This window comes from Zootermopsis nevadensis, unplaced genomic scaffold (assembly GCF_977971745.1).
Source record: "Zootermopsis nevadensis isolate Lab colony 2312 unplaced genomic scaffold, Znev_1.0 Znev_ptg000006l, whole genome shotgun sequence".
Lineage (NCBI taxonomy): Eukaryota > Metazoa > Arthropoda > Insecta > Blattodea > Termopsidae > Zootermopsis > Zootermopsis nevadensis.
In genome coordinates, this window is record NW_028259138.1 from 2,093,035 (window position 1) to 2,115,045 (window position 22,011).

Genomic DNA, 22,011 nt, shown 5'->3' on the forward strand with positions numbered 1-22,011 from the left:
TTGCCTTCTCTCCTTTGAATTTCTAAGGGCTGGACATCGGAGTTACTCGGGGATTGTATTCTCAGAACTATAGATAACATTGAGTATAAAATACTGAAACTAGCACGTAAAACATTGCTGAGCCAAGAAGTTTAAATTGATGCTTTGGCATTGCGTCATTCTTGCACTTTGTAGATACTGATGAGACATTTGGACGATCTTACTGGAACTGACTTCCTACATCAGACACCGCGCAACAACCGCAATTAGGCTTATCCGACCATACAACTATGTCAGGATATGTGACAACCTAAACACATCTAAGGACATTAAGAAAACGAACTTCAATGAGACTCCCAAGAAATAGAAAAATATTCACATTATGCGCAATTTAATAATCACTATTAGCTGCCCTGCAAATGCAATTGTTATGAGAAAGCCATTAATGTTACTCTTTGTCATCTGTGATAATTATAATCTCTGTCGTTGTGGGTTTGTGTAAATGTGTAGTTTGGTTGTAATTGCACGTATAAAATAATCATATTTTAATTAATAATATAGTAATGTTTCGTAGCTTATCTCCTCATTATTTCTCTATTGAAGACATATTTGCCACACAAGAACGGCTGCCGTGCAAGTTTGTGGTTCCTGTACATCGTCTAGGTAAAGATGTGTGTATAACATGCTGTTGTACGATTGTGAGGTTGTTTAAAAGGCCTCTTTTTCGTAGTCATTATTTGGACGTTGCTATCATTATTCAAGAGTGAGGAAACTGAGCACTTTTTAACGTGTGTGATAGGCTTAAGAGAATGGATGCACCAAAGATAAACGCGTCAAAATATTATTTGCACCTTACGTGTATAATATGTTGCACAAATCTTTATCCAAATCTGACCTGCCCTAAACATTTGTGTATTTAATATGCAGTCAGCAAGTATAAAGTATAATCCCAGTATTCCCAGATACTTTGGACCCTTATCTCTTGTCTCTTTCTCTTAAGGGACGTGGGAAATGATCAGTTGATATCAAATTGTAATTTAATACTAATACCTCTGTTCTACACCACTCCTGAAACATCCTTTCATGTATGTATCTGTATTCACATGTGCATGTGGACATTTACTTGTCTGTTCCAAATAGAAAGATAGGACTTCCTTTCAGCGCTGAATTTGTTTCATCCACTGGGTATCACTAGGTTACAACTTGTTATGAAAACTGTGCTGTTAGTGATAATTTATGGTCATAAAAATTTAATTGTAGGTATACTTTCAGTAATTCCTTTTTTTGATGATGGTTTGAATTATAGCTTTTGATGAGTGAAAGGATATGTTTGTGTTGTTTTTGGATTGATGTGACTTTTCACTACATATAATAATAAACCAATCCCTGGTCTCTCAAGTCAGACATTTGTTGCATGTTCAGACTTTACAGGGCACAGTTGACTGCACATCCACACTGCATATTGCACAAAGATTTAGACTTATGATGGATATAGATAATTTACTTCAGTGTAAATCCATTTTTAAAATCAGCTTAGACATCAACTGACAGGTAACTTTTGGACACCAGAAGGTGAGTGGATGGCACCCGAAGAGTAATCATAAATATGTGAGCCTAGAAACCTTGCACACACTGCTTCAATTAGGAAGTCACACTTAATTCTGATAAAATGTTTCCTACAAGTTCTTCCTGTGATAAATGATTTTTGGGTAATTTAACTGTAGAGGTTATTTTGCAGTAGATGAGAATGGAAGACAGATGATCATGAATGGTAAACAAGAATAAGTGTTAAAGTAGGCAGTTATGTCCTGTTTTAGGGTACCATCTTGCATTTGTCTAGCTATACAGAGGAGGATCATGAATAACCATAACACAGTTACATTAAAGCCAGACACCTTCCAAATCCAAGTTTATACCACATGCTACAATATCATGTTGAGTGCTTATGATTAATTTCTATTTCTTCTCTGTTTTCAGGTTTCCTGGATCCATCTTCTGAAAGTGAAGACATTGCAGTAGGAACTAGTATTGAACTTCCTTTCTGGCTTGCACAAACACTGTGCTCTCAAAGGCGCAACATAGTTACAGTTGAGATACCAAAAATATATAAAGAAGCTTATAGGTCAGTAGTACAACATGCCAGAGCATATCAGGTATATTATTGGTATTTAGCTGAAGAAGGTTGGTTGGGTGAGATGTGTAGATGCATAAGGAAAATGAGAAATTAATCAAAAGTTTTGCTACATAACATGAAGGGAAGACTCTAGTTGTGAAACCATGGCAAAGTAGAAGTATTATATTAATATATATTTTATATTGACAGATTAGGTGTAAGTTAGTTCTGACTTTATAGTCATGTTCAGAATGGTATTTTTATACTTGTGTACTTTTGGTTTGTTCTGAAGAGAACATTGTTATTCATTTCTGTAGAGATGGTTAACTGTTTTTGTTTGTGATCATTTAGTTTTCATTTATGGCATAAATGTTCATTTTCCTCAATATAAATCTTCATATTTTAAATTTTGTATAATTCCTTCATAATATTTAAAAATGTAATTTTGGTTCATTCCAGACATTTTTCATTCCTGATTGAAGTTTAACGTCCACATGATAGCAGTGATAAATGTTACATTCATGGGGATATGTGTTTTTAAAAGATATGTTTGTTTGTAGTATTTTTAAAGAACTTACAAAATTCAATGTAATTTATCATTTGAAGAATCTGGCATATTGGAGGGAAGACTTTTTTATACTGAAGGCAGAATTTTATGACATATTTTCAATTTAATGTGTGTTGTAATGAATGTAGAACATATTTACATTTTTGAAAATCTGTTTGCTGATAAACATTATAATTTGAGTTTATTTTGTTAAGAATTTGTATCATTCTGTATATTCCTTGTCTTCTTTATATTGTCTTTTACTAGTTCTGTATTGACTTATTCCTTTGCTATTTAATGGTGCTTTTTCAACTGCATGGGTTTTATAGCATTGGATAATGTGGAAAGAATGTGGAAGGAAGTGTGTGTGCCCTATTTTGATGTGCTGGTCTAGCATTTTTTGAGGATAGACTTAGTGAAACAACCAAAATGGATCACTAGTCTTCTCAATAAAATTTGAATGTGGTCCTCTCAAATGTAAACCAATAATGCCAACCACTAAACTGCAATATTTGGTTCTAATCTTGGTTTCAGGCAATGCAACATTTACATAAACTATTAGAAACTAAGACAATATCCATTTTATATGTGAGGTTATGTTTTATGAAGTTGTAAAGCAAGAAGGAAGCTAATCTTTCATAAAATAAGTCCAGTTCTACTATTTGGGAACAACAGGAAAAATAAAAGTGATTTTCATGATGAAGTTAGAAGCTGGTTGTTTGTGGGAAATGGACATTCATTTATTCGGTTCGGAATATTTAATCTTCACATCTTTCTGAAACCCTGAAAATTGAAATATATAAGACTATAATTTTACTCCAAATTTTGTGTGGTACTTTATTCTTGGAAAATACCAGTATGGTGATGACACAGACATTAGAGGTTGTGTTTGCAAATGCTCTATCCACATGGAAGCCTTAAATTAAAGGTAGTGGTCAGAATCATAATTTTGTTGCAAAACCAGAGGTTTGCAAATTTTTTTCTTTTAGTCATGGCACAGTATCCAACTACATAAGTATACAGATTATGTATTTGGAAATTTTTAAGTCACTTTTCAAAGATGTTGCAACTTGCACATTGGGAATGAGTGGTCTACATATATAGTGATTCATTAAGCATGAATTGAGTAGGGTAAATCATAACAAATTATTTATACTACTTCCATATCAGATGTTATGAAAATGGAATTTCTTTTGCTTTATTTCTTTCAGCATGAATAACATAAGCTAACATTTTTCTTAATGTTTGCAGAGAAATTTTGAAAGCGGATGCATGTGTTGTTGATCTTCACAAGTTCGGTTTATTCTTTTATGAATTTGGCACTTACCTTTCTCGGCTTGAACATCGAGATTCAGCAGTAATTGGATCTGTACTTGTACAGGTAAGTTTTGTCTTCAGAACTCTGTTAATTAGCTGCTTTAACTATTTATCAATTTGTCCTGTTTCAGATTTGTAAGTAATATTATAGACACTAATTAACTGATCTTTTTTATGAAACTTTATGTAAACAGCATGCTGTTGAATACCTATCCAGCTTGTTACTTTTAGACCTGGCATCAACAGTGTCAGTAGAGCATCTATGAAGAGATTTGAATGACACTGCTGCCATTAAAGGTTGGATTGCAGGTTTTTGTATGATAATTTTTATTGGCTCAAATCGTCCGAAAACGAGAAAAGAGCATGATGGCCAAATGAAACACTTTTATAGATGTAGCTTGACATACAGATCTGTATGGGCCAAGATTTGAAATACTTACCCAATTTAGCCTGAGATTGATGATTAAGTTCTGTGTTACTTGTATGCAACCAACCCCAGTTTTTTATACTGTAACCAAGTTTAGGCCAAAATAATGTACTTTTGACTTTGACTCTCTAAGAGAAAACACCTTAATATTGTAACAAAATTGGTGATTAACTTCAGTTGCATATTTTGCTGCGTTGAAAGATACAGATCTAGCTCTCATTTATAGTAGGAAAGTGCACTGTATTATGTTTTGACATGAGCCTGTTGTAAGGGAAACTAGTATGTGTATGTGGGTAAAAAAAAGATCTGTGAGCCACAGCCCTTGGGCTATATGCTGTACATTTGTGAATTAGATGTTCTGTTCTTCATAATTTTCTTATTCTTTCAACATTGGGGTTGTGTAGATTTCAGAGGTGGAACCAACAATAGCACCACTTACATATAAGGTTCTGAAATGATGTGTGGTAATATATCTTCACAAAATTCACCACATGTTCAAGCAATTTTTGTGGAGTGTAGACAACTTGATAGTCCTGTGAAGTCTATATTTTGCTTTCAATTTGATGGTGATAACTGTTGAAACCTTGAAGTTAGGAATGTGAAGTTTAAATGGGAACTGATTATGAACACTCTGTATGAAGATGTTTTATATGTTAAAAGTTGCAAACATCGTAATGATACAAAATTCTGACTTTTGTATGATGCATATCTGATTACCTTTATTGAGCTGTGTGTTTGGGTTTCATATTCTGGTTAATTTTACTTGAAAGTAGTAGGTATCCACAAAGCAGTTGACACACACTTCAACAAATGAACGAGTATTTGTATCTTGTATATTTCATTCACTGACTGCTGTAATTATGGATTTGTATTCTATCAGGAGAATTGGATAGTGACTGGATGATTTTATGAAACTGAAAAATGTGGGAGAATGATTTAAAATCTGATAAAATGGAAGTTCAGATTTTGCCTTATTGTTTTTGGTGTAGTTTCTGTTTTTTATTAAAATAAATTAATTCAGAAGCTGTATTTCTGTTCATATTGTGTATTCACATGATGAGGAATCCTTAAGTTGCATAAAAGCAGATATGTTTCTGACCAGCTGAATAAGTAATAATTGCATTGTGAATTTAAAATACAAAGAGTAATTGTTGAGGAATGTAGGAAAATTGTGATGCTGTGTTAAAGCATGCTTTTTATCGTAGACATTCAAGGAGAGATTTCGTCAAGTAATGGACTGGGCTCATAATTCTGGAACAGACCCAGCAATAATCCAGCGCTTGGATTCTTTGGAAAAGGCATTGTTTCGAGAAGGACATCAGACTCGAGCACAACTAGATGCCTGGCTTAATGCAGGAACAGGTCTTATCACTGCAGCTGAAATGGTTGTTAATCATAAGAAACGCAAACTTGCGGTTCTTGACGACTTCTGAAAACTGGTAACATACTATAATTATGTTTTACTGTGTGATACAATTACATGCATAAGAGTTCATAAAATGTTATAGACAAGACTTTTCTATTCAAACAGTTGCATTGTGTTCATTGAGAATCTTAATACAAGTAACTTGGAAATTGCACTTTTCAGGCATGATGAGATAGTTGTAAAACTGGTGACAACAAAATTGAAATTGATTCACTTGGCCTCAACTGCAGCATGCATTTGTCATAATCCCATAATGTAGTTATTGGCTTCTCACTTGAGGATCTCATTATAATGAGGTCTTGTGACAAGCTATGAACCACATCTCAGAAGAACCCTAATATGACAGTAGCACATGTAATAATCAAGTCTGAGGTCACCCACTTAACATGGATTGATTTTGGAGACTTTGAATACCTCTTTTAGCCTAGGTCTGGATGTTGGGGCAGATGAATTTTTTATGTGGCTATGGATTGAAGTAGTATTTCGGGAACATTTTGTTATTTAAACAATATTCCATACAGAATTTGTAGGTAAGTTTATAATTTATCTCCTTGCTAAATTTCATATGATTACCTAGTTACAATGGTTCATTTATTTTTGCTGTCAAATTGAAAGCTAAATAAGTTACAGGTTTCATGCAATTGCTATGTTGTTTTACAGGCTTAAAAGAAAAATTACCCCGACAAAAACTGGGGTTGATATTGAAAAGCTAGTGTGGGTAAATGGCTTCTGTCTGTTCTTTCCAGGTAGTCTAAGCAGCTCTTTTGATATAATTTTGTGTCTTCTTAGGTAGTTCACTTTGAACCTATTACAAATGTCATGATGTCTCTGGTGGTCCAATTTTGTAGGGCCTAATAATGGTCTCAGGAACCTCATTTGTGTGCCTTACAGTTTTGGGCATGTCTTGTTTATAATTCAGTTTTCACTGCCATAGCACAAGCAGCTTCAGAAGTAATGTTATGTATTCGTAATTTTGTCTGTTATCATGCGTTTCCCAGAGTGACCTTTTATTATACCTTTGTAGCTTTATATTGATATTCTTATCATCATTTTATATTACATACCCTAAGTAATTAAAATTAGAAACTTGTTCTATAATTTTTCCTTTAATTTCTGTTTTGGCCCTTCTCATGAGCTTTTGAAAGAGGATATCTTCATGTTATATTATTTAATGATTTTTATGTAGTTCATTTACTGCCTTTTGTAGCTCGTCCTCAGATTTTGATATTATAACTTGATTATCCACATTCAGTATTGTTTCAGTTCTTTTCCCAGAGGTCAATTGGATGCTATTTTAGCTGTTTTTTTCCATTCTTTTATAGCTTTATTAGTGTAAATGTTAAACAAGTCTGGCAATAATCCACATACTTGTCTTACTCTATGGTGTTGATTGGTTCTCAGATTTGTCCTTCACTATATTTTACGCATATATTTTTGTACAAACCCTGTATTGCTTTTAAAAGTTGTGTTGGTGTGTTCTCCTCCATTAAAATCTACCATAGCGTTTCCCGGTTTAAGTTGTATGGTTATTCATAATCAACAAAAAGGATAAATGTTGGTAAATTAAATTCTCTTCATTTTTCAAGGATCTCAAATGTCAAATAACCACACAAATTTTGTATTTAGTGATAGTGGTCATTGTCTTCATCACTGAACATTAAATCTTGAACATAATTTCCAAAAATACTGTTATTGTAAAGTAATGCTAAATACCCATGTGAGTTTGGGATGTCTCCAGCAGTAGGTAAGAACAGAGAACCAAAGAGAAAAATCAAGCCCTCTGGTTGTACAGCCTGTAGCCAGCCATTTTACTGGTTGAACTATCTCAGCTCATTTGTTGTTGTTGTTTCTTGGCTCTACAACCCATTTGTGGGTCTTTGCCGCCTCCTATTTGGAGGTTTCCTAGTCTTTGAAGTGTGCATTTGTGAGTAGTGAGTGACCAGTCCACTGACTCTGCACAATTTCTACTCAGTCCTGATCTGACTGCCAGAGCCATCTAGCGGTGAATCAGGAGACTTGGGTGAGAAATGACCGCTGAATTTTGGTTACGAAAGATCTCGTTCATGCTTGTAAGGTTCTTTTACATGCTGTAAATCTACTTTACTTCCCCTACAAAGAAGGAAGTTGTGCTATGGATTTTTATCACCCTTAAAAATCCTTTGACCTCGGTTTGGTTTGAACCCGTGAACCTTGGATCTAGTGGTGAGCACGCTAACCACTAGTCCACCGAGGGCAACCTCAGCTCGTTTGACTAAGTAATAAATAACATTTAAAGAAATTTATTGCACATCTGCACATGTTATTGTTCACTGATATTTACATCAGCTTGACTCCTGTTAAGATAGAGCTTTATCCATGCTGTCTTTACGTGTACATATTTCTCTTCTGTGTTTACTCTCCATTCTGTGTTTTGTGTACGTTCCATCACTTAGTATCTGCATTACTCGTTGGTAATTTATTCTTCCGATTAATTCTTTATATGCTTCCAAGGGAATCACACATGTTACACCGTGTCAAATACTGTTTTTTTTAAATATGTAATTTCTCTTGTGCTGGAACCGCAAGAAATTGGACAATGTTATATTAATGTAATATGTATATTTCTATAATTTTTATTGTATGATATAGCAGCATATCATTTACTCACTGCTTTAGCATAGGAGAATAAGAAACGTGGTTTGTATCTGTCAGTTTATATATAATACACTGTTTATTATTGCATGTTAACAGTTAAGAACAATGAACACAGGCATACCAGAGGTAGACAAATTATCCTGTATGTACAGTAATTTACATGTTAACAAACCACCCATATATACTCCCTCACTAGAAGTTAGTTATTTTACATTTGGATCACCCAAGTTGGAATCCAGGTGCATGAGTTGAACTATGTTAACAAAGGTACAATGTAGATGTGAGACAAACAGAGTTCTTTTATGAACATTCAGATGTTTCATAATGTATGGCACAAGTAGGTTTTATTCCTTCTTGGATTTGATCATCCAGACAACAGAATCTAACAACATTTAGTAGGTCTCAGGAAATATTTCCCAAGAGGTGTTATGTGTTAGAGTTATGGACTAAGGCTTTTGACTGTATCTGTGAATTTAACCCATTAAAGATGAATTTAATTTGCTTTCACTAGGAAAACTTTCCTGCCCTACCTTAGGGTTTGTATAACAGCAGCATTCTAGACATGTATTCAAAGTCTTTCGAAGCTAACTGAATTGGCCTTGACCATGTCTTTTCAAATCCTTATCCACTCATAATTTGTATCGTCCCTTCCAATTCAATACTATATAAACTTGTGGTAGTGAAACAGTGCTCTTAATTACTCTTAAGAGTCAGCTGTTCTGTCTCTAAAATATAATTCACAAGTTTGCTGATTGCTAGTGTGTCTAAGCTCTAATGAGTGTTGAACTGCACATCAGGTATTGTAATACAGTAAATGCACACTTGTAATGTATTGTTTTGTTTAGGTATTTTCATATTAATAGGTGACCCAAATTTCCAGCAGCCAGTGGCACTGGGAAGAACATTCTGCCTTACGTTGGGCTAGCTTTGGTTAGGCGTAACTAATACAGTGTGTTTACTGGTAAAGTTGAACACTATTGTCACTTCCAGCTTCTGGCTGGAGCCGCATAACTCACTGCCAAAGGATGCAAGGTTCTCCTGAGATGAGTCTAGTATCAGTCCATAAAAACAACAAAATCAACTTATCTGTAGCAGTTCCTGCTGGGAAGTGACAGCATTATCATTGAAAGCATTGCATATCCAAAGCCCACCTAATCTAAGGTAGGACGTGACACAGATTTCTTGTTGGAGATAAGATACAGATTGACTGCATGCACACCAACATGGCAGACAACTTAGGTCACCAATTAATAATACGTAAGGACCACTGTTTATTTTACTGCCCTTTTTATGTAAGAAATTTTGGTATTACCATTCAGTTACAAGAAAATTTACCATTTTAGTGTAGATGTTCCTCACCTGAAGAAAAAGTAGCTTTAAGAAGACACTGGTTGGAAAATGCTGCTCCAATTTCATGGTAGCACAGGTACTTACACAGCCTTTTCAATTTCAGTGAACATGACAGAAGAATCATATAAACATGTACCCTCTGGGTGGGAATATTTTTTCTCATATTTTAATCCTCTGAACATTTAGCCACAAGTAGTAAAATTTAAAAGGCCCAGAAAAAGCACATAGACAAGACATGACATACTTTAAAAATAACTATAAAGACTTATTCCAAGTGAAAGTTATGTTTCAGTGGAGTGTAACAGTTTCATAAATGCTAAAGTTACATGGAGAAACCTACAAACTAATATATAAGGCACTTATTATTATATAAACACTACATTTTTTAAAATAGAAAAATAATCAAAAATAAACTTTGCACATTATACATCACAAAGGCCAATGGAATCCAAACATACAAGACAGAATGTGACAAGAAAAACATTTCAGTCTCCCGTATGATGCAACTATTCAAGGATTTGTTGACCTATAAAAAGACAGTGGTCACAGTTCATTTATCTGAATGATATGCAGTTTGCACTCTTTCCTTGGAAACATGTAAACAACTCTCAAATTTTTACTGTCTGGCATTGCATTCTTGATAAGTTGTCTTTGGCACTGAAAATGACTAAGAATAAGTTTTACTATTTGGCGCAACTCTTAAAGTCTTTTGGACAACAATATTTGCAAATTTATACAAATAAATTACTTTCTCTGGTAAACAACATGGGTCATTGCCCTTATCACATAAACACTATGTAGTCTTAAGATATGTATAAACATTTGAGCTAACAAGTTAAAATATTTTACACTGCACTGTAGCTGCAACAACTTTCATTAAAGGAATCAAAATAATAATAATAATCAAGAATTCATAAAACTGAATAATCAGTTTTTGTAATTGTTGCACACACAAAAATATATTCTGACTTCACAACCCAACAATAATAATTCACTACAGAAGTAGAAGCTATATTGAAACTGCCAGCATTCATACTGTTCTACATTAATTACTATGCAATTTAGGATTTCCAGTCATCATGTATTATGTCTTTTGGCCTGTTCTGATTTGAGAGTAACTACTTAATTTTATAAGATCTTCTTGGGTGATCAGTGGTGTCAATGCTAAGTTAAAAATCAACGTTTCAGAAACTATTTCACAGTCGGTGTGAGGAATGACCAGAAGTCAGTGATGCCTCATCCCTGTTGGCACACTGTGCAACCAGAGGGTGGAGTCAACTTATGTGGTCCCCCTCTCGCACTTTAGGTTTGATACTGTGTTGCTTAACTTGGAGCTTGATCCTCTGTCTGTTGATGAGTCTTTGCTTGCCATTGAATTTTCCAGCCACCTCAGCCTGCCATTTGATATTATTAGAACTGTCTGTGGCATTGGTTTGTAATATTTTGATGGTGGGTTTCATGCTTGGCTAAGTTTGAATCCTTCTTTTCTATTGATGTTATTTGGGTGCAGTTATATTTCTAATGCCTCTTTAACTAGTTGGTCCATATACCTCATTGTCCTTGAACTTGATTTTGTGGCTCAGTTTTGAGTTGTGCTCTGCTACTGCTGATTTGTCCAGTTTAGATGGATGCAGATGTTCTTATATATAGTCTCAGTGGTTTAGCCTGTTTGTCCTACATATACTTTTCCACATTAATGTGGTATGCTGTAGACCCCAGAAACGTTTAATCCTGTCATCTTTTACTGATCTTAACATTTGTGAAGTCATCTTATCCAGAATGTAGACTTTTATGTTGAACTTTCTCAGTAATCTGCCAGTCTTGTGTGGTGCAGTGTGGAATGGTAAAGTGGCCACCCTTGATGATGGAGACTGAGCAAATGTATGAAGTTTTGGTTTTTAGTTCAGCATTGACATGCCCGATTGCCCGAGAGGGTTTTATAGCATTCATTCATTGTGAAAGTTTTAAATCTTACATGACTAATTCAGTAATTTATTTAACCTTTAAGATGACAGTTATGCTATCTTCATGTATTATTGACTTGTACCTGGTTATTTACTGTAAAGCTTTCAATGTTGCTGTCAGAATCTCATTCAGAAAGTGAAGAGGAAGCCTTTTTTTTATGAAATGGACATATATGATTCATGTATGATTTGGGGGGGGGGGGGGGGGGGAGAAGAGAGAGGCATGTTCGTGTCTGTATGTTATACCTCTGAAACTACTGGGGCGTTCTCATTGATTTGGTACTGAGGTCTATGCTAAGAATTACTGGGCAAATTTAATTTTGGTGAATATCATCCAAACATTGGATGAAGCTCAAATTCAACTTCAAACTTAAAAACTTATCATAATGTGAATAAATAAGGTGTCATACCAGATCATGCATTTACTGTAGGAACCAAATTACTGTACACCATAAAGAGAATTTTGGGTGGGGATGGGAAAAACTATGGGTAAATATTTGGTAGTAAACATACTTATCATGGAAGTATTATGACAGGAATGTGACTGGATAGTTTTTCCTTTTATAAATATTTCTATTTATTTACAAAAGTGAAAAATTAATATATTGTACTAGGAATGTCTGCAACATACAGTTAACATTTAGATTACATTTTCACTGGTGAACTGCAATTTTTGAAACAAAGCAATGTTTTAAAACAGAAAAGTGTGGAGGTGTGTGTGCAGTGCTTATCACCTTGTTCTTCACCTCATGCCAATAACTTGCAAGGAATCTGGTTCCTGCAGTAGTTGCACTGTGATCTGGTGTGTTAGATGCTGCAAAGGGTTAAGCCAAGTTGTAAATGAGTGTCCATCAATTAATTTAAATGCCCTTTATTTATGACCTTCAGTATATAAAAAATGGCAGGGCATTTGGTTTTTAGTACAGTTTGCTGTATTGGGTGCAGCATAGGATTAAGTTTAGTTGTAACAAATGGCTTCCCATAAATAGTCTGAACTTGTTGAACATACAAATTGCAGTATCAATACAGCTTCCAGTTTGATGAGATACTGAGCATATTTCTGGAATGCAATGTGAGCATATCAGTTGCTTGAACATCAGCAAAAGCTACCCTAGTTCAAGTGAGTTAACTTATGCAGTCTTATATTAAGTAAATATATTGCCTCTGCCGGCCTCTGGACCAGTGTTGTTGTGCTGATCATTGTTAAGGTTATTTTACATAATACATATAGGTATCTGAAATTCATAGGTAAAAAGCCTGGTGAGTCTGGTTACCTACCAGAAATAAATGCAAACAGGTCATACTTAAGAAATAAATGCAGTGAGATGCATAAGGTAAATTAATTATAAGCATTGTATGTGAGAGTTAAGTAAATGCTTGTGACATAGGCAACCCAGTAGGCAGATGACTTGCTTATGTAACCCCCTATTCCTGAGTACCGAACATTAATCTCTAGTACAAAAATATTTGTCACACATCTTTGTTGCTTTCTGTTACTCCACTGTTCATTTTATTATTATTGTTATTCATTTATTTGTTGTGTTATTATTATTTTTTTCCTTAATCATATTTTATAATAACTGTGGTACTGTACATAATTAGATGTTAATTACATTCATTGTAAATTTACATACATCTTTCCCCCTTTCTCACCTTGTCCACATAGCACTGACTACATAATGTGTTATTGCCCTAATTATATAAATTCCCTGAGTTAGTATCATGTTTGTTTATATTTATTTTGCATATTTTCTTCCCCTTTTAACCTAATCAACTTAATTAAATTAAATTATTATTATAAAGATATTGATATATTTAGTAGCAATTTTCTTTTGTGTATTAACTTTATCTACACTCACATAATTTCTTGAAAATCTTTTTGTTGTTATTTTGCTATATGTATTATTGTGCTCTTTTCTTGTGCTCTATCTGTAATTTGCCTTCAGGATTTTGATGCAGCACACTAATAATAAAGAACTGAATTGAATTTTATAATAGTTCCATTGTTATAAAATATTAACAGTAAAGTTTGCATCAAATTAGAAACAGCGTGCCAAATTTTGGTGTGCTAATAATGTATCACATGACTTCATGGGCTGCATATTTCACAGATACTTAATTCTCATATACAGTACAATGTACACTTTCAGCTTTTTAAGTGGCATATATGTAAGTTATATGTAAATTATGTAAGGTGAAAGAAGGAAAATCACTGATGATAGAATATCAGACTCTGGTTTCTTTCATTGCAGAAACAATAGATTTAAGAGCAACAAAAGTTGTTTTTCCAGGAAAATGCTGGAAGTTTTAAAAAATTCCTAAATTTTCTGTCCCATACATGAAGATTAAAATATGTAAAATGAGAAATGTTAAATAACATTTTGATATTATCACAATATAAAGCTCTACTTTGCTATATTGTTTAGTTCAAGAGATTTTAGCACAAGTGTTGATGGATCTTAACCATTGAAAAATACTGTGCATTACCACACTGATCATTGAGTACTTAAATGTTATTATTAAAAAGATGGTTGCAATACTGAAATAAACTTTACTATCAAACAGCAGAACAAAGATCATTTGGCAGCTTCATTATGAATAAGATTTCATTATTTTGTCACATGTTCTTATTTACTGTTTTGTTCTATAAATATTAAAAGAGGAAATAAAATTGTCTTTGCCTAAACACCCTGCTATGAAGACATAAAAGAGGCATGGAGGTTAAGTTCCACTCATTAACCTTAGCATTGGATGAAGGTGAATGGTTAGCCCTACCCTCAGGAAAGAGCCTCTGGTATCAATTGAATATAGGCCGAATGTGTTGACAAAGAGAAATGTATTTGTATCTGTCATGAATCAAATCTTGGTTGATTTCTAGCTGTGGTGCAGTACAAATGTGTTTTCACAGTGCAAGTATGGGGTGGAAGTTGAGTCATTCTGTGCCAAAACTGGCATTTTTGATGTGAAGTATAGAAGGAATATTATGATGGGAAGTTGTAAGGAGGAGACAACTAGAAGGCAGATTTGATTTTGGGAGTTATTTTAATAATGCTGCTGTTGATTGGAGGAGTTGAGCTAAATCCAGGTCTGCCAGGGGAACAAGACAAGTTGATCTAGATCCTAATGTGTGTGAAAAATCAGGTGAAGGAGTTCAAAGTGATTAAAAGATTATTAGAAACCCACAACAGTGAAATTAGTGACATGAATTTTGAGAAACTGAGTGAGTTAGTAATTGAAGTGATCAGTGATTACAAAAAAAGAAGAAGAAAAGACAGAGAGCTGGAAGGAGGACATAGATTGGAGGAGAGAAGAGACAAGGGTTACTTTGACACATTAAGAGTTGTGACAGTGTTTTTGAGTGGGACAGTGTATCTTGAGGCACAGAATAGAAGTACTGACTATGTGATTAGGCTGGGGAGAAGAAGAGGAGAGTAACCAATACGAGTGAAACTGACTACATTTGCAACAAAAGTGGAGGTGTTTAGGAATACCAAAAGTTTTAGAAGGCTTGATGAAGACTTCATTAGAAACAAAGAAAATTAGGGGGTGATCCCATTTTTAAAGAATGCTAAGAGATTAGGGCACAGCTTTTCTGAAGAAGGACAAGCTGGTAGTGAATTGGTGGGCTTATATATGGATTACTTGTTAAAGAACATTCAGATAGAATAAGGAAGCAGGGCTGTGGGCAACAGGCTCGAGGGATGACAGAAAATTACTCAACAAGAGATGGGAAATGCGGCAACATTGGATTTGTATTGGAATGTTCAGCAAAAAGAGAGAGAGTGAGAGTATTAAGAATATGAACAACAATATCTAATTTTGTGTTAAGTGTGGAGGTGATAAAGTGACATATTTTGTTAGACAAAGAATATGGTTGTATTCTGAGTTTCAATCTGTTTAATATTGTTATCAACAATGTTAGTGATTATATTAATGGAGGTAACATACATGCTTCAGTAACAGAAAGGATGTCAATCCCAGGATTGCTGTTTGTGGACTATATCAGAATTGGTTAATTTATGGATAATGGGTTACAGAAAGGGATCGAGCAAATGGTGAAATACTGCAGAGACTGTAATTTGAAGGAGATCGAAATGTTAGTTTGTAAGAAGGGGGTAAGTTCAAGAAGTGTGAGAGATGGTTTATGTATTACCAATCAATAGAAGTTGAATGAAATTACTTAGCACAGGAGGTTGGAATAAGCATAAATTTAAGCAAATGGTAAAAGGAAATCAGTCCTTAATAGCAATTGACAAGTGTTTATTAATAACACCTGATATAAAAATGAAGCGTTTAGAATATGTGTATGATAGTGTGTGTGAGTCAAGAGTAATATATGGATCAGAGAAATAGGGATTAGAAGAGGGGTAATAGATGATTGTTACAATTCACATGAGATTTTGTAAAAAAATCCTTGGGATACTTAGATACACGGTGAATGGGGTCACTGAAGTCGAGTTGGGAAGAGACAGTAGGAGGCATAAAGTATTGTGTATGATTGTGAAATATTGATTAAAAATATTACAGATGAACAAGGACAAATTAGTATGGGTGTGTTATGAATGGCACATAATTTAAAATTTGGAAGCTGGGAATAGAGAGTGAGGGAAGAATTAAGTAAAATAGGGCTGGGATGTATTTGCCTAGACCCAAAGGAAAAGAGTGTGGGTGGAATATGCAAAGTAATTAAAGAAAGATGCAGTGATAATAGTGCAGCATAATCAGTTTGCATATATGAGAGAAAGGAGGTCACTAATACACTATTGTTTGATGAAACTGGAATGTGCTAGGGAAAAATACAGTCTGTATTGTTAAAGGAAGGTGGGAGGTGGGGTACCATGGCTTAAGAATGGTGTTTGGAAACTGAAAGGGATGAAGAGTGGAGTTGAAGGAAGATGTCCCCTTTGTAGTAAGGATGAAGATGCTGTACATATACTATTAAAATGTTTGGAAACAATGATATGGAGGGAACAGCTTTTGTGTAGAAAATGGCTTACTGTCAGTGAAGAATTAGCATACAAGAAATAAACTGTACTAATGTTGTAGAATTATGAAATACTTTGATATGATTATATATAAATTAGGGAACAAATATAGGAATTTGTAATTGGAATTGAAGGAGGGAATAGAACTATAACAGTAAGACTGAATATATATAGTTAGAGAATGGGACTCTTAGTTATTGTTATATTATAGCTGTGGACTGCAAAAATTCAGGGTTAAGTTAACACAGCCTCAATATGCAGATCTGAACTAATAAATGATTGATTGATTGACTGACTGACGATCAAATCTTGGTTATCCAGCCAGTAGTTTTTGCCTTGCTTACTCTTACCTGCCTAATTATATTTTCCATTTCAAAACAATCTAATCTGTGTTGATTTTAAAATTTTATATCAAGTGTTTTGAATGTATATAGGAAAGAATGGAAAGGAAACTATTGCTGAATATGCTAAGATTGATCTATGATTTGAAAAGCCATAACCACCAGAATGTCAGTAAGTGTCCTTCCCTTTCTCAGATTATTATGTGGATTTACTTAACCAATTTTTCTTGTTATCCACTCTTTAGCGTTTTGTTTTACATTCCATCCTGTATATCAAAATGGTATGTTCTCCTGTTCATACATTTTTAATGTTAAGATCCACCATGTCATCATAACCAGTGGTTCTCAGCCTTTTCTTATTCAAAGACCAGTGAAACAGCCGTAGGTTTACCAAGGACTAATAATCTGTATCACATTGTACAGTATAAATAATAAATTCAAAATCTGGTTATTACTAGCACATGTAAACATGTTTACATCCTACATAAATTGGAATTATCTTAGAAATTAGTTAAAAAGATCTTTATATGTTATTAAAATGAAATGGCCATATTAATCTCCCACATTGAACATTTATAATTGAAATTGTGCAATATGACATGAAATAATTTCTCACAAATCTCTCATATTATCAGGGCAGCATATACTGAGAAGAAAGTGGTCATAATTATCTTACGTAATATAGGTATGTATACATATATATTGTAACAGTAAGAAGAATTCGCAGACTGCAGAAGTTAAGTCATGGACCACAGGTTGAGAAACACTGGTCATAACTGTAAGTGCCACAATACCATCACCACCACTATTACACCGTCTCATGCACTGCAGATAAATTTGTAATAAACAGATGAAGTGATGATACTTCTCATAAGCTTCCCTCAGAAAAACTGCATTAATAATCTTTGTGTATATTTGCTTTGCACACCAGTGTATAGACATGGTTTATCTCTTGCATTGAAATGGCATTTGATCTAATCTATCATTAATTTTCCACTCATCTCCAACATTGAAAATTACAGAGCAATAAGTTATAAACTACAAATGTATTTTAGAAATGACTGGTATGAGATCTTAATTTACTCATGATTCTACTGTGTTGCATATAAATTCATACCTGAAAGTAAAAGTGTAATTGTATAATACCAGTGAATAACACATAATATGTAATTAAGCTTGCTGCCTCTATAAGACTGGCAGGAGTTTCTAAGTTGCCATGTGATTTATACAGATGCAAATGTTCACTGTTTTAATTTTTACAAGAACTTAAATTATATTAGTAGGGATGTGTGAACAGTCTGAATCTTAAGAAGTTTGTTAATGTATATTTGATTTTGTACAAAGAAAAGCCCATGGTTACTGTCTGACCATACACACATGAGGAAACTCCACCCAGGCTAGATTTTAGGAAGTATTGACATCTCTTACCAAACTTTATTTAAGAAAATAATATTGCTTCACAAAGGTAAGTATGGATTATCAATTTACGTGATACCTTACATTTGGAAAATTGTGTTTTTAAACATTTCTGTCTACTCACAATTCAGTGTTAGAAATCATAAATAAAAGTGCAACAGAAAGTGGTAATTTTGGATCATAAGGGCCAGCTTTACGTGAAGACCAGAAGTGATTTTGAGTGTCACTTGATATTTATTAGATTATTTTATATACTGCTTTTAAATGTTTATTGTGGGAAACTACAGCTTCAGAATGAAACCAGTTCTAGTAAGGTGGCAAGCTTATTCATGTTTTTTTACTAAGTTTCATGCTTTAAAGATGCAACTTACAGGTAGGAATTATTATGCAATTACTGGAATATTAAATAAAGCAAGAAAAAGAGCACCAACTCTACCAAGGGTCTTTGCAAAAAGTAATGGGAGGAGAATGACAGATACATTCAGTTATTCTCTGCGTATTAACAACATCTGCAGTGTATCTGGTATTATCCTTCCAATGGGCACCAGAGTAAGCTTTCTTTTTCTCATTTTATCTGATATTTATTTAACCTTACCAGGCTTTTTCCTGTGAAATATTCATGATACTCGGAGACGCAAACTCATAGTTGTTCTGCCTATTCGTGTGGTCGAGTGGGGCAGTTAACAATTCTACCTCATATATATGAAGTGTAGGTGGTCCCTGCAATATTTGTAATAACAATGTTGAGGGCAAAGAGAATACAAAGGCACGAAGCAAATAACATTAAATGGTAACCATTTGAAATAAGACCAGTTTATAAATTAACATTACTAAGGACTAATTACAGTAGTAATGTGAATTTACCTCAGATGAATTGTATGTTGAAGACTAACTAATACATCACTGTCTTTGTTATGTAACACTTAATCAATTCAACTTCCTGCAGTGCCATAGCAGACTAGTAAATTAATGGAAATATGTGGGTATTGTGAAGTATAATTCATGCTTTGTTATATTCTGTGACAGCAGGACCTACTTATAAGCTATAGATGGATAACTGTAATGCACCAGTTGTGTGATTCCTTCACCACCATGAAACAAAATGACCCTTATTCTATGTTTTAATTTTGATTCATGAATTAGTGTTTTAATCCTGATCTGTCGAATGAGTTTGAAATTTTAAAGATAAACTTGGTAATTTTTAAAGTAAGTTTAATAAACAAATGCTTGACATTATTTGAAAGAGTTGCTGGAATTTTTATAATTGTTTCTTAACTTCAGGTTTAAAATTTACATGATCAAAGTCCATATTCCTTCAGAGTTAAATTTCGTCCATGAAAGTTTCTCCTAGTCAATTGTTCAAATACATATTCCTCTGTTAAAAACTTAAATGGGGATGTCACTGTAATAAATATCTAATTAAATCACCTTAGAACAACATAATGCTGTAGATGATTATGCTGACATATCATTGAGCAGTGTATACTATATTTGAAGTATGTACCTGTCATCATGAACAGTGCAAAGGTAGAGATGTTTTGTTCATAAGGAATATGTAGAGATATCTTATTGGACAGGAAAAATACTCCTTGGTAATATGATTGTTAAGAGTGGTGGAGCTATTCCTACAGTGGGGCATGTGCTTTCATGCATTGTGGGGGGTATTTTAACCTTTGGTGATTTAGTGAACAATATTTATACCACAGAATTTCTCACTGTAGTTGTCTCTGCCTAGTGCACATGTCTTTTATTTGTTTTGTTCAACTGACTGTGGGCCAGAATATTCATGAAAAAAATAATGTAGTTATAAAAACTGTTAAATAGCTGTCTGTTATTCATACTAACTGAACATAACTGCCTGGTCCAACGCCAACAACACCAGAGCCCACCACTAGACACGATCCTGAGCTAACTCCATCTATTTTCCATCCTCACATCCCACCTTCCTAAGATCCTTGATATTATCCTCCCATCTCATTCTTGGTATGCCCAGTGGTCGTTTTCCAGAAGTATTTCCCACCAAAATTTCCCCCAATGCGTGCTACATGTCTAGCCCATCGGAATCTCATAGATTTCACTGTCCTCACTATGTTAGGTGACCTGTACAATTCATGCAGCTCCTCATTATTTAATATTCTAAATTCCACACTTTTCATCCTTGCTAGGTCCAAATATCTTCCTGAGCACCTTGTTTTCAAACACTTATAATCTACATTCTTTCTTCAAGGTAAGAGACCATGTTTCACAACCACAGAAGACAACTGGTGAATTTTTTTATATATCATGGTTTTCAGTGTTTTGGATAGCAAATGGGATGATAATTTTTTAATTGAATAAAAACAATATTTTTCCTGAACGTATTCTGCTCATAATATTATTATGGACCTCATTTCTATGTTATTGTTGCTCCCAGATACTTAAATTTTGAAACTTTTTCAAATGATATGTTACTTATAATTATGTTCTGCCATTGTTGCTGATGTTGATTTCATATTACACCCATTTGATGATAAACTGTGTACTGCTGCAGATAGCAAGATTAAATTTGGCATGGAAATTGTGTCTCAAATTCTGAATGAAGTTTGTGTGTGCATGCATTTATAAAAAGAGAGATGATTGCACATAATTTTGGAATTAGATTTTATACTTATTATGATGACTTGGACCAGCATTTTTAGCCTTTTCTACTTGACATAACCCTGGCCTCAGCAAGGTTTCTGTTCTGTAATCATTGGGAATCTTAATGTTTATGTCAAATGGTGTATAATTGTGTACTTTAAAATGACAAGATGTTCAAAGAATATTTTTTAATTTTAAACAAACTTAATGTATTGCATGATTGACAGTATATTAAATATATTTTATGTACCCCCCAATGGAGCTTCGCATACTCCCTGAGGGTACAAGTATCCCTGGTTTAGAATCACAGACTTAAATTACAGACCTTGAGATAGAATTTCTAGGCCAGTATTGGCATCATGTTGAAAGTTGACAAGAAGGTGGTGATGTTACAGTAATTCAAAGAACATGATGGTTGGCTTCATAATAGATTGTTGGTGCATTTATAAATTTTGTACAAAATCTTTTGTGAGTCAGAAAGTAGCAATGTGGTAACTATTTACTCACAAAGATATCTGTGATTTACCCTGCAAAATTATAAAAATTAGGAAGCAAGGTTTTGTTTGCTATGGCACTGTTTTCTAAGGTTTAATATGTGGATTCAGGTTCTTGTTTAAAGGCAATCCTAAACGGGTGCTCTTGCTCAGATAAGTGCATGTCACTACGGAGAATTACCACGGGTGGTTGGCCAGGTGTAGTTCCATTGCTCATCTGTGGGCTACCTAGGTGCCCATTGGTGAGCTGCATATGTTGTGGTGGACTGTTGCACTGTGTTGAACCCGATGGGCTCCCTGGTGACCCTCCAGAACTACCTTGATAACTGCCTGTAGTATTTGAGGTGTTGTTCTGTTGAATGGTGCCATCTGCGGTGGCACCTGTGAATACATTTAGAA

The 22,011-nt window shown here is 34.1% G+C and overlaps 2 protein-coding genes across 12 annotated transcripts in view; one reads left to right on the top strand and one right to left on the bottom strand.

Moving 5' to 3' along the window:
* The first annotated feature begins 404 nt into the window (after positions 1-404).
* The window catches only part of Psf3 (DNA replication complex GINS protein Psf3), a 121,160-nt gene continuing 99,553 nt past the window's right edge, over positions 405-22,011 (top strand). For 4 of the 5 annotated variants that reach the window (XR_015533792.1, XR_015533793.1, XM_022069271.2 and 1 more), the window contains exons 1-4: positions 405-642; positions 1,957-2,101; positions 3,891-4,020; positions 5,589-5,822. Coding sequence is in view for 3 of the 5 variants with exons in the window: in XM_022069271.2 (XP_021924963.1) it covers positions 543-642; positions 1,957-2,101; positions 3,891-4,020; positions 5,589-5,816 (603 nt within the window). In the remaining 2 variants the exon portion in view is untranslated. Of the gene's footprint in view, positions 643-1,956; positions 2,102-3,890; positions 4,021-5,588; positions 8,951-22,011 lie in introns of those variants that run through there. The other variant, XM_022069268.2, reaches the window with a different exon arrangement.
* Hnf4 (Hepatocyte nuclear factor 4) overlaps positions 8,497-22,011 on the bottom strand; it is a 113,009-nt gene continuing 99,494 nt past the window's right edge. For all 7 annotated transcript variants that reach the window (XM_087343530.1, XM_087343531.1, XM_087343536.1 and 4 more), the window contains exons 9-10: positions 21,794-21,993; positions 8,497-19,219 (exon numbers count right to left, since the gene is read on the bottom strand). In XM_087343530.1, the coding sequence (XP_087199656.1) occupies positions 19,091-19,219; positions 21,794-21,993 (329 nt within the window). In that variant the 3' untranslated portion in view covers positions 8,497-19,090. The remainder of the gene's footprint in view (positions 19,220-21,793; positions 21,994-22,011) is intronic.